This window comes from Lissotriton helveticus, chromosome 10 (assembly GCF_964261635.1).
Source record: "Lissotriton helveticus chromosome 10, aLisHel1.1, whole genome shotgun sequence".
In the NCBI taxonomy this organism is placed as follows: domain Eukaryota; kingdom Metazoa; phylum Chordata; class Amphibia; order Caudata; family Salamandridae; genus Lissotriton; species Lissotriton helveticus.
In genome coordinates, this window is record NC_136071.1 from 351,681,661 (window position 1) to 351,694,622 (window position 12,962).

At 47.9% G+C, this 12,962-nt stretch overlaps 1 protein-coding gene across 1 annotated transcript in view; it reads left to right on the forward strand.

The window, feature by feature from the left end:
• Window positions 1–8,001: 8,001 nt before the first annotated feature.
• Window positions 8,002–12,962, forward strand: part of CCDC12 (coiled-coil domain containing 12) — a 303,076-nt gene continuing 298,115 nt past the window's right edge. The window contains exon 1 of the mRNA XM_078662560.1: window positions 8,002–8,160. Within this exon, the coding sequence (XP_078518686.1) occupies window positions 8,083–8,160 (78 nt within the window). The 5' untranslated portion in view covers window positions 8,002–8,082. The remainder of the gene's footprint in view (window positions 8,161–12,962) is intronic.

The following is a 12,962-nucleotide window of genomic DNA, read 5'->3' on the forward strand; positions in this document are numbered from 1 at the left end:
AGCTGTGGCTCCCCGGCCGACTGCCTGTTGACCACCTGAACCACTGACATGTTGTCTACCCGGAAAAGGACTCTTTTGTGCCAACTGATCGCCCCATAGCATGGCAGCCACTACCAGGGTCAAAAACTCCAAGAAAGCGATGCTGTGCTTGCCCTCCCTCCATGCTGGAGGTCATTGCTCGGCGTACCAGTGTCCCTGCCAGTACAGGCCAAAACTTTATGCCCCTGCAGCATCAGAGAAAAACTGCACGCCCCAGCCCATGTCCACCTATGATGTCAGGGGAATGTCATTAAAATCATGTAGAAAAACTATCCACATACGCAAGTCCTCCTGCACCCCCGCTGTCAGTCGTACATGATGGTGGGGCAAGGAGAGGCCCGAAAGGGACAAACCTATACACCTGCAAAACGTCCTCCCTGCTCTTACTACCCTACAGGCAAAGTTCAAAGGGCACAGGAGCGTTTTCACTTCCTTCAATGTAACTTTCTTTTTTGCCAGTATTGTGTTCAGTAGGTTCACCATCTTGGTCTGCTTGTCATCTGGCAACTGGGCCTCTCCAGCTACCGAGTCAATTTCAATACCCAGAAAGGCCAACCTCGTTGTGGGCCCCACAGTTTTTTCGGGGGTCAGGGGAACCCCCAAGTCTGCCATCAAACGCTGAGAACTTTCCAGGGATCTCTGCCAGTCCCCAGTCTCCGCCGTCCCTACAAAGAAAAAATCATCTAGGTAGTGTGTGATATGCTCCACCCCTGTGTGCCATATGAATAACCACTGCACAAATGTGCTAAAACACTCAAAGAGGGCACACAAGATGGAGCAACTCGTAGGGAGAGCCTTGTCCACAAACCATTGGTCTTCAAACTGAATGCCTAACACTTGGAAGTCAGCAGGGTGTACAAGCAACAAACGAAAGGTCGACTTGATGTCCCTCTTTGATATCAGCGCCCCCTGTCCGACCTTCTCCATTATAGCCAGGGCTACATCCACTGACGAGTACGTTACTGACACTTGCTCCGTGGGGACAAACTCATTCACTGACTGGCCCTCGGGCCAGGACAAGTGTTGAATCAGGCGATATATATATTTTTTTTGCAGAGTTTTATATAGCGTGAACTTGACCCGAACCGAATCTGGTATCAGAGCGCTTTACATAGCACCAGTTACGTTACATGAGGACACACATTCATTTTTGTTGGGCATGGGGAGATTAAGTGATCTGCCCAGAATCACAGGATGTTTGGCGTCGTTACCGCGACTCAAACCCAGATCCTCAGGTCCGAGGTCGAGCGCCCTAGCCGTTAGGCTAGGGCACTACCCCAATGGGTGACACTACTAACTGATTGCATCAAATTGGTCTGCCATTCTCCCCTCCTGTATTACCTTAAACAGTTTCTACCCGACCCCCTGCAGGTGCTCCGACGCTGATTTTAAATTGGTCGCCCAACGGCGTACTCTTGGGCCTTTGTATCCCAGCCTAAAACCCTCCCTAAACACCTATAGCACTTCCGCAGTGTGGTCTTTTTTGTCATAAAGAGAGATAGAAAGCCAATTTATCAATGTTAGTGGGTGTATGAGCCTTTCGCACCAGGTCCCTGTGCACCTTTACCTGACCGGAACCCCCCTTGTCCATACTGGTTTCCCTGGGGCACTCCTGTCTGACTCCCTGCATTCCCTTGTAGGTGCCCGTAGCCCATGGCGCTGGAAGTGCCAGCCAGAAAGCAGGCAACCAACAGGTGTCTGCCCGAGCATTTTGAGCATCTGTGGCTGAATTTGCATAGTTCTCTTGTACATAAGCCCTTTTAATCCCAGCATGTTCCCATTTGTGTCCCCTGGGTCCTGGTGCTACCTCCCACCCCGCCTCGGGTGGGGCGACCTTGAAAGGGCTTGTATACTATTGGCAACCACATTTTGCTGGCCCCATGGTGTGCTGCCATAAACCCGTATCTAGTTCGCCCCACTTGGCTTCCGGGTCCACTGCTAGCCAGGCCCATAATTCCTCATCATATTGAGCAGAAGCATTGCCCCTGAAATTCAGATGGGCCTTCCTAATGACATCCATGTACTTGAATATGGCTACCGCCCTCTCTGGAAATCTTTCACAGTAAATGCTGTGAAATATAAGGAAAGCCTCGGTTCAGTTTTCAATAGTCAACGGGACCCGCAAGCTTTTAGATAGCGCTAACTCTTCCTCCTTAGAGCCCTCTTTAGACCGGAGTTTCCTGTGTAGTAATTTTAGGATCTCTACATACTCCCCTTTCCAGATTTTCTCCTTTGTCGAAGGCATTAAATGCGCTCACAAAGGTTTTGTTGTGCCCATGTATGGTAGCGTCTTGAATTTGTCTTCTATGCACTCTTTGTTGTCCCCAGAGTCCTGCTGGTCGCCCTTGCCCTCTTGTCATACCCCTATATCCCGCTTGGCTTCTGGCTTTGCTGAGTTGGACACTTCCTCAGCCATGTGCACCAGGGGGTCCTCTGTCCCCACTCCAGTGTCCCACACGTATCGCCCTTTCTGTAAGCGGGCATCCCCGCTGGTGTGGGGCTCCCTGGCCTCCACCCCTAAGGATACCATGGTTAAGTGGGCCTCCCCACCTGACAAAGGCTTTCTGGCCTCGGTCCCCACCGAGACCTTCTGCACGCAGGCCTCCCGGCTGTTCCTAACCCCTCCCTCCCTGGGTCCATTCCTCCCCTCTACCACTGCATGTACCCCCTGCTTCGACTTCTTACCTGGTGTCAATGTAAGTGACCGCTCAGGACACGACATTTCACTGCCAATTGTGGACCATGGTTATACGCACCAGTCCAGCACTGCTATGTTCGTTCTTCCTGAAAAACACTAGGCATATATATGTTAGCACCCTCCGTCGCTCCCTCCTCCCACCAATGTGTCTCCAACTCCTCCCTCAGTTCCCCCTCTTCCAAACTGTCCCCGTCATAAACTAGCAGTACGTGTCTCCTCTTGCCAGTACTATCTCCTCAAACCTGTGCTGGGACCTTACACGAAGGGGCCGTACCCTGCCCCCCGACCTTTTACCGCTGTGGTGTACATATGCCCTTGATCCAAGGTGGTGGAGTATGCTCTGAATTCTTCCACCTGGTGCATTGCTGGGGTTGCACTGTACCCACTTATGGCACTGATTTTGGGGGTCCACCATTGCATGCCAGCTAGCCGCTCGGGGCTTTGCTGACTCTTCTCCTCGGGCTGCACGGGGCCCACCCGAGTCAGGCCCCTCCGTATGCGTGCCACTCTGCAAAAAAGGAACATGGTCCGGTGTGCTGGTCAGGCCAAACCAAAAACCTAGCGGGCCCCTGACCACTATCGAGCCGCTTTGCCCAGGGTAGCACTGTCGCCCCAACTAGAAATCCACCCTTAACCCTACCAGTTTCACCGACCCCTGCTCCCCCCAGCATTGCCCGCATAGCTCCTCGACCCCTTGACATGCCATAGACCCTACCTGGGGGCTTCATCACCCAATGCCAGCCCGGCGACAGCACCCTGTCCCAATCCTCCTCCCCTCCACCACCGAGCTCCTCCCCATCACTCCATACCAAGACATCTACCCCACTTGACAGCCTGCTAGGACCCCCCAGTCCAGGGGCCCCTGTGCTATTATCAACGAACTCTCTCCAGGAATCCCTTCCCCAAAGCCTCTGCGCAACCCCACTCTGTCCAGCCACAAGTCCCTCCCACAAACCACTCCCGCCTCTGCCCCTTGATTTACAGTTGGCTCCCCCCTCAACTGCCTGTATACTTCCCTAAAGTCCACCACAGGACTGGGGCCTTGAGGGCCCTCAATGCACTTAGCTGGCTTATTTTTTCCTCAAGCCCCACCACTTCCTTATGTGTGTGATAGCCCATTGCCCATTTCCCCTGCTGCACAGTGCTGCGCGAGGCCTCAGGCTCCCTGACTGCCGCCCCGCCCCCACTCCTTCCTCGTGAAGTCTTGCGGAGCACTTGCAAGGCCTCCTGCTGCATGACCACGCCCCCGGTGCCTCAGGCGAGGCCTGTGCTGTGTCCCTGGAGGCCTCACACTCTTCTACTGCCTGCCTTACTGGCGAGGCCTACACGCCCCATGATGGGGGCCTCACTGGACTCCTGATTCATTTTATTGCGGCCCTGCTGCCCAGGTGGAGCCGCACTTTGCTCCTCGCCATGCCCTCAGCTTATAAAGACTACTCCCTACCTGGCGTGAGGGGCCGTTTTCCACGCTTGCGAGCGGAGCATCCCCCTTACCGGCTGGAGGCCTGCGCTCTGCGTGCATGCCAACATTGCTGCCACGACCCCACCCGCAACCTTCGCTCCGGCTCCATCCTTCAGGAGATACAGCCTTCCCGCTGCCTCCAAAAGTCAGACCGCCTGCGCAACCCGATCGTCCTCCATAGGTGAGATTAATTCCCAGTCAAAACCTACCTACACCTCTGGCTATCACTCCCTACAACGCAGCAACCACCGGCCTAGATACCACCACAAAAACTAGAAAAAAACTAACGGGGAGCGCCAGCCACTGTGTCATCACATTAAAATGGTGGCTGGCTCTCAAAATGGAGGCTCTATATATGTTTGGCTATCAAATAGACCAAATATGGTCCAGCCTGCCGTGCAGTTCTCTGGACTGCCTCAAAGACCCTAGGGAGCAGATCTCCCTCCGGTCGGCTGACCCCCAAATCCCCATTAGAGTGGAAACCAGAGAAAAAATGCTACATCAGAAGCTTGTGACTTTCCATAGGTACTTTAGGGGAGTTACATCTGTTTTACGGCCCGTTTTAGACCATTACATTGCACAAAAGGGTCTATTTGCTGAAATGTATCTCACTATATGGGCAAATGGGTTAACTGCTTTGCTCTATTTGCTCTAAAGTGTGATACATACATAAGACAGTTGGATGTAAACATGGACACGTTGCACATAAGCAGATTGACAACTCTTCAGCTATGAGCCTGTGTTTGGGAAACTTGAGAGCTCAGCAGCTAAACATACATACCAGCAGACCCGATTCAGGTGGAAGATTCCCGATTTTTTTAAGCCGAAAATAGCGTTATGTTGGTTGTATCTTAAAATTACCTCTGCTCCAATAGAAGTCAATGGGAAGAAAACATTCTCCCGATTTTTTCAACAAATCTCACACTTTCGTATTCTAAAATGTTGGCATGTGTGAGCTATGACTCTTTCCTTTCACAGGCACGTGGGTTTGTTAGGTCTCGCGTAGCGAATGCAGCGCAGCTGCTTCGCTTGGCGAGCTCTATTGCTGTGGCTTTCGTTCACAAAGAGAGACAGAAGGTGGCACGCGCGGACAGGAAATGTGCACGAGTATGGTCAGCAGATGTGCACTCCGTACGTGTGGACATCTCCTGTTACCGGAGGCTGGCAGCACGCGCATCACACACTTTCAGTCCCCCCCCCGTCGGCTTCCACCGTCCTCCCTCTTAACAGTGACATGCCTCCCTGTACTTGGCTGCAGGGTGTTGAAGATATATGAAGCTGCAAGGGCGGGAACCTTAGGCAGACAGTTTGTGTTTTTAAAAGAGAGAAATTAAGGCTGTTTCATGTAATAAAACACTACCTACCGCCGACGTCTCAAAACTACCTGAACTTTCGTCAGATATAATAAGCAGAGTTCTCTGCTCCTAAATGAAAGGCTGCCAAGCACACCAGCACAATAAAAACACCAACAAAAATCGGTTCAGAAATCTCTAAGCGCATAGCTAACTGCTGCCCAGCCCCTTCCGTAAATCATTGCACCTCCTGGACTGTGTCGAATCGATCGGAGATGGAGCGCGCGCACATCTGTGCACCAAAACCTGCCCCTTCCAGGCGAAGAAAGAAGGGCTGATTTGAGGCAACTCTGAGGCACCCCGATTAATCGATTTCCATGCAATGGGAGAAGCCTGGTACAATCACCCTCCACTATTCTGCCAAAAGTGGGCCCCACATGCTGCGGGCGGACACCCGGAAACCAGGGCAGAGAGCTCTGAGAGCGGAAAAGCACCTTGTGCCAATGGGCGAGCCGTGTGAGATAGGTTGGGCCTAGGAACCGCAAGACCAGGATCTCGGCTTCCGCGTGCACACAGTGTGATCCTGGACAATGCTTTTGGCTTCCTACTGTCTCAGACCTGCAAAGATTGTGAGCACCTAGATGTGATCTGGATTGCGAAGAGAGCTATGCAAGAGAGGCACGAGAGAGAATGAGAAACGCAGACACAGAGAAGGAAACAGTGTATTTGTAACTTTTTTTGTAACCCTGAGTCTGATGAGAGACTGTTTAGACGTGGACTCAGTGAGGCCCGAAAGTTGAGCAACACCTTCCCGATGAAGCCCAAACAGGCAGAAGTGCATCTGAGGCTCCATGTGGCTTTTATGGAAAAGTCGTGACAACAGCCTCACATTATTTGCATATGATTGGCCCACTAAGGCGTAAAAGAGAAGAAAAAAGTGCAAGACGTTATACCCAGCAGCACAAAGTTCCAGTCATTCTTGTCACACCCTTTGGCTTTCATTCAACTAGGATTACGCGCCACTTTTGAGCTAGTGCCTGCTTGCAGTGTTGTTTGTCTTTTTTTACCAACATCATGTTTGGTTGTTCGGCATTGGTGTCAAATAAAGCTTCATTAATTACAGAGCCTGGCTGTCAATAACGTTGCTGACCCTCAAACAGGGCACAATATGTCCATGATTGAGGAAAGTTTTTGAGAAATCGCTTCCTTGATAGCATCATGTGTAACATGATATTTTATTTAGAGTATGACAACATACAGAGACGCTGCTCGGACCTCTGATACTTTAAAGTTTATATCCTTATTGAGGCTGTGGATATACAACCATTGCCTTGACCTTTAATCGCGAGTGAAATCCAAAAGTGAAGTGTCATAAGGGGCTGTACTGTGTGTAACTGATCACAGAGACTGGGAAATGGCATTTTCTCTTTCAAGATGTCCACAAGAGATATATTCCCCCAATCCAATGATTCATTATTCTGCATCCAGGCTCATTTTGCGGTGGAAGGTTTTGGGCACATTTAATCAATAATATAAGAACCCACAAAACTGCCTATGAAAGTGGCAGCATATTCCCCTGGCCAGCAACCCAGGGACCTCCCTAACGAAGGTCAAATCTGGGTCCGGAAATGCTATTGGAGGCTGCTTGACTCTGAACAAGTGTGATGCTGTTACAAAAGGTGCTAAGGTTTAACACTTGGGATGAATTATAATAATTTTTAGGTCGAGCCTAGGCATCGCATAAGCTGCTCTGCGAAGCATGCTGTATACAGGTAGGCACTTGAAGCTCCGCCCATTTCCCCGCCCATCTTTTTAATTGGCTCCTTTTAGTGTCCTTTCTAAATCGTTGCATTTGATTCATGAATATGCTTAGTAGTCCCTCCTTGGTAGCACCTTGTCCGCATTTGTAACTTCCCCTGAGGACTGGACTTTTTACTTGTGTTGTTACACGGTCTGCTTTATCTAGTCTGTGGAGACTATTTTCTTTAATGATTTTCCCCTATTCCACCCACGACGTGCTTTCCTACAATGCAGCACGCCTCCCGCTTCTTTATTTATTTACCTGGGCAGCGTGGTCCGCTGTAACTATAGCGGCTGCACTTCTTTATTTATTGCATTTGTAAGCACGGTCTGCTTTAACTTTATCAGCCGCACTGCAAAATCTTTTTTTTATCTCAGTGAAAGTGCCCCATACCATGCTTTCACTTGAATAGTGGCCACGCCCCCTTCTTTAGACACGGCCCGCTGTAACCTGACTACGGCGAGCAGCGTCTAACGCAAGGGGCGTATCCACCATTTAAGTGGTCTCGCATTTGCAAGAGTTTGAATGCCAATGTCTTTTTATATACGTGCTGGTTTGCAAAGCACATAAATAAAAGGCATTGTCATTTACAATGGCAATAGCTTAAACTCTCGCAAATGCGAGACCTGTTGCATTGCAAATGCTTGTTTTTACATATAAGGTTACAGGGCATTGGAGCGGTAGGAGCTAGAGGCTCATCGATTGGATCTGCAATCTTCCCTTATGTCTGCCGACGAAATATTAGGTCAGAACTCGCTCATGCTCCTTTAGCGTGCTGCAGAGTGTGAATATGGAGGTTGGACGGTTGCAGGAGGAAGCTTTGCGCAGAAAAGAGCGACTAAAAGCGTTGCGCAGCAAGCAACTCAAGGTGCGTACCATAAATATCTTCTAACAATGAACGCTGTGACTTTTCTTGTTCCGGCCTTGGTCAGGTCCGCTATTTCAGCTGTCCGAGTATGGAAAGCAGGGCGGCCATCTTTGAGTGGAGTTACTCCTCACTTCTTAAATGAAGTGTTGAAGGGGAAACATAAACATTTATTGAAATATTTTACTAAGTCATCAATATACTCGGCATTTTCACCTAAAATCCAATGCACATTGAACAAAATATGCACTTTGCTAGTTATTTGCGTAAAGTACCGTCTAATATAGGTTTTTAAAATTTGTATTTTGATTTCTGTTGGTTTCGTGGACAGCTTCTGTTATGCTGCTAATAAACCATGATTCCATGCTTGATGGCCACCGCGCTTACTTAAGGATCGCGCTGCTGTTTAGGTCCGGGTGAAAATAGCTCAGAAAATGTACCCGGGGCCAACCTTTGGCAAAGTAGAAATGAATGGTTTTTGTTGAAGTAAGCACCGTCAAGTTGTACATTATTTGTGTTATCGAAGAAACACACAAGCAACCGCAACAAATGTCCGAAGCTGAACATTGATTTATGCCGTGTCTCGTGCACCTACATGTTTTGCAACCCAAAACTTTTTTTATGGGTTTGTAAATAAATCTAATATAATGTTAAAAGCAATTTCAAAAATGGAAAGTGCTAGTGGCGAAGAATCATTGACAGGCTGTAGATATCTCACATTGCAAGGGGGCGGATTCGGGAGTGTTTTGATGTATGTCCTCAATCTCTTTTCACCCCTTCCCATTTTAGGGATATCAAGGAGCCATACTCGCTCACAGGGCCCTGAGACAGCTTCCAAATGGCCCCATTTAGTGTGTGACATCTTCATCCAGCCTGAGATTAACTTCAGCGTGTTGTATTCTGGGACTTGAAGTTTTGCCTTTGATATGACAGTTTGGAGCTTGAAAATGCCAATATGCAAAGTGCTGTTGGCTAAAAAGCAAAGGTTACTTGCAGCCGTTACATAATTTATGTATGGGCCCATTTCGCAGCTACATTTGGAGGTTGCATGGGTTGTCACACACATACTTAAATATAAGGAAGATTAAATAATTGTCCATTGCAATTCGTTATTTCTGCTTCTTCTTATTCCCTTCGACAGTCCAGCAGTACTTGGAGCTTGCCAAAGTAATAATAAAGTGGTGTGCATAGTCCCTGTGAATAAGGCAAGGGCCTTTATTTCAACTTTTTATTCACAATGATAGAAGTCCAAAAGTCCGGAGTTGTCAGCTATAAGGTGGCTGAACCAAAAGTATCTTTCTTAAATGTGTAAGGTTGATGGAGTGGAACCACGTTTTTGTCCATGAATTGTTTGTTTTTACTGATGCACGATATGATGATTATTATTTTATTTTTTATGGCTAAGTTAGCCGAATAAAGTATTTTAGGGATTCATTGTGTAAGGTTACTAGATGAGTCTATGCTTTTGAGGGCCAGTTTTCCTTTTACAGGCCACTTTTTTGATGGTATTTAAATTATTATAATTTTTTAATATCTATATTTAGAAATAAAGACCGCAACATTCAGCATAATAACATCTTGCAGTGCTTAGCAGTACAACCATTGACTTGTAAAGAATCACAAAAAGGCATCCGTAACACATTATACAGTTGTCTCTCTTAACCCACCCATAGGACATATTTGGGCCGTGAAGGTTTACATCACGTATGTGTGCTGCAGCAACGCAGGGCCAGGTGTAGCGGCTTTTGTCTCTTCTCCCTTTCTCAGCCCGCCTCTTAATCATATCTCGCCCTGGTCTGCCAGATATTGGGCAGCATTGGATTGGTAACGCGGGCAATGGCAGAGGGGCCGGTGTTCAGTTCCAGCTGTGGGCTGCTTTTATGAGCTCGGGGGAGGGGGGGGGGGGTTCAGCGTTGTTCGATGCGGCCCACTGGGTGCCTGAGTGGCCTTTCTGGAGGTAGATGGGCATCCATTACCTTCCTTTTATCAAAGGCAGAGGTGTCACTCCCTTTCTCTCGCCCATTAATTTATGCCTATTGAGCAGGGGCAGGGGGACTGAGAAAAAGTGGGCTTACTTGTTTTCAGGTGTGTTTCACCAGTGTACACTATTCCGTGCATTTTTTTAAGACCCCTCCCCCCACGCCACCCCCCCACCCTTTTTAAAAATAAAATTTCGCAGAAGCAGTGTTTTGCGGAATGGCAGTATGCAAATGTGGACCACTTTTTTTTAGCGTGCCTGCCCTGATTTTTAATCCCAATCCAACCCTGATATTGGCCTGTAGGGTATGTAGAATAACTCTCCGTACCGATTCAGGGTCGATACTTACCCCATATCCTCTTCCGCATTCTTTCGGGCATCTAGGGCCGAAAGCAAGTGGATCGTTTCTGCACACCATGCAATCTCCTCTTGTGCTTTGTCATCAATCCTGATCGCTTTCAGCTGCCTTTCTTCCGCCCGAGCCCACTCGATCATATCACAATGCATGGTTTCATATGTGGGCACCCTTGTGGTACTCCAGTGTATTATTATGCGTCTTTTACTCCGCACTAACCCTAACATCACAACTGTATACAGTATCTTCCCCCATTTGGGTTGCAGTAGAAAGCCAAGCACATGTTGCCTCACGGTAGGCACCAACTCTACCCGTGTCACCTGTTTGAGATAAGGATTTTCTCCCAGAATGCAAGTATTGGTGTGCACTCCCGCAGCATGTGTAATAAGGTTGCTTCTCCGCAACATAAGGAATCTATGTAATATATATTATTTCGTCTGGCCAGAGTTGGGTAGGTGCGGTGCAGTACATTAAAGTGTGTCAATTTGAACTTTGGCTATTGTGTGGACCAGGGTATAGGTTGCTGTCCATTTATTCCACCTCTGAGAGGGACTTGTCTAGTTCTCGTTCTCACTTCTCTGGTGCTCAAACTGTGTGGGCACTCTGTCATCTTTGGTGCTCTTTAGAGTCTGGAGATTAGATAGAACCATCCGCCATCCTCAGTCATCTTCTCCAATGTAGCCAAAAATCATGGAGCGTTTGGAAATTCCGTCCAGATTTGCATTGCTATATTGCTCAGCTTGGCAAATTGTAGGAACTGTTCTTGGTTGACCCCAAGGTCTCACATGCTTCCTCAAAAGTATTAAAATGATCTGTTGGATATAAATCCGCTAGTCTGCAAGAGTGAGAGAGCTGCCTTTGCACCATTGCTCCAATGACATGTCTTAGGCTATGTCCCTGAATGCTTTGATCCACTCTTACTGCATAGATCTGAGGAAGGAGGCTTTCTCATCACTTTTGTAACCGTCATATCCAACACCTTAGACACACCATGGATACCAGCAGGAAGCCTCTCCGTTAGGTGAGACTTGCATCATATAGTGAGGTAGGTTTTCTATCGCCACTGTCCCTCGGAAGAGTGACTTCTCCCAGTTTTCCCCCTCCGCTCACCACAACGTAGCATGTTGAAGCTGCGTAGCTATTTAATATAGCTCCTTATCCAGGAAGTCAAGGCAACCTTTTGTCTTGGCCCACTTGATGTACTCTACTTCTCTTCCTGTCTCATACCAAAGAGACCAACAGTTTATCAAGTGCCTTAAAGATCGACCATGGGAGCGTATGTATATACGCAGTTGCACGTGTTGATGCGCAGTGGAAGGCCGCTTGCAGATCTTGACTGGCCACCTTCCTGTTGCTTATTGTTATATTCTTGTGTTAAACAATGGTACTAATGAGGTGCAACCATACCAGGCATTGTTAAAAAGTGTTAAAATGTTTCAATAATGAAGTAATACTATCCTAAAATGTGCCCTACTTTGAAAAGTAAAAAAAAGGAACCTAGCCTTAACAAAAATATTCCAAAATCTGTTGATAGAGTAAAACTGCGGAATACTGTCTAGAACCTGTAAGAATAGGGTCTCATCAAAAATCAAACCTCTAAGTGAATGGGCAGACAAGGTGCTGGGATAGATAGCATCAGTACTTACAAACAATCAAAACACCAATTTGAATTCTGTAAAATAAAATAACCGACAAACGCACATGAATTGCATCATACAACTCCTCTCAATGACTTACAACACCAAGGCATCAAGCGACCCTTCCGCTGGAGTAACCACATGCTGCATGTACCCACCATAGAAGGGCCCAGCAAGGAAAAGAGCTGGCAAACCAATAACATACCCAGGGAGAGGGTGCAGTCGTGCAGTCCAGAGCCGTTACACTAAGCTGACACCTTTGCAGTGTGCTCCCTGTGACCAGTCTCCAGGTATGGTGGAGTGAAAGTTTTTTAAAAAGTTTACTTTAGTAAACGTCTAGCTTTAATAGCTAACCAATGGCAGGGGCATCACATTAATGTACAGTTTCTAGGACTGCCCCGAAGTTGTCTTCTCTGCCTTGTCCAGTAGCTCAATACTGACCATGAAGTGCGCTGTTTGAACATACAGCCATTGAACAGCTGAATAAAAACTGTAATCCAACTCTCCCATGCATTTCGAGCAATATATCCTCCAGCCCTCTGGGCTGCACCCTATTCTTCCAGCCTGAGAACTGAGCACCCCTCCATCCAGATCAGGATTATATTCTATGTATATTGTTTTTCGCTTATGGCGCTGTTAAGACTAACGTTATTTGCCTGTTTTTTAGGTCAAGCCTAGCGGCAGCGCACATTCACTGCTTGCTCTTTGAGGCATGCTGTAATAGAGTATGCTATGGAAGCCCCGCCCACTCTCCTCCCATATTTTTCATTGGCTTGCAGCATTGTCCTTGGTAAATGCTGGCTTTCGATTCATTGTGAGGCTTGTTAGTCCCTCC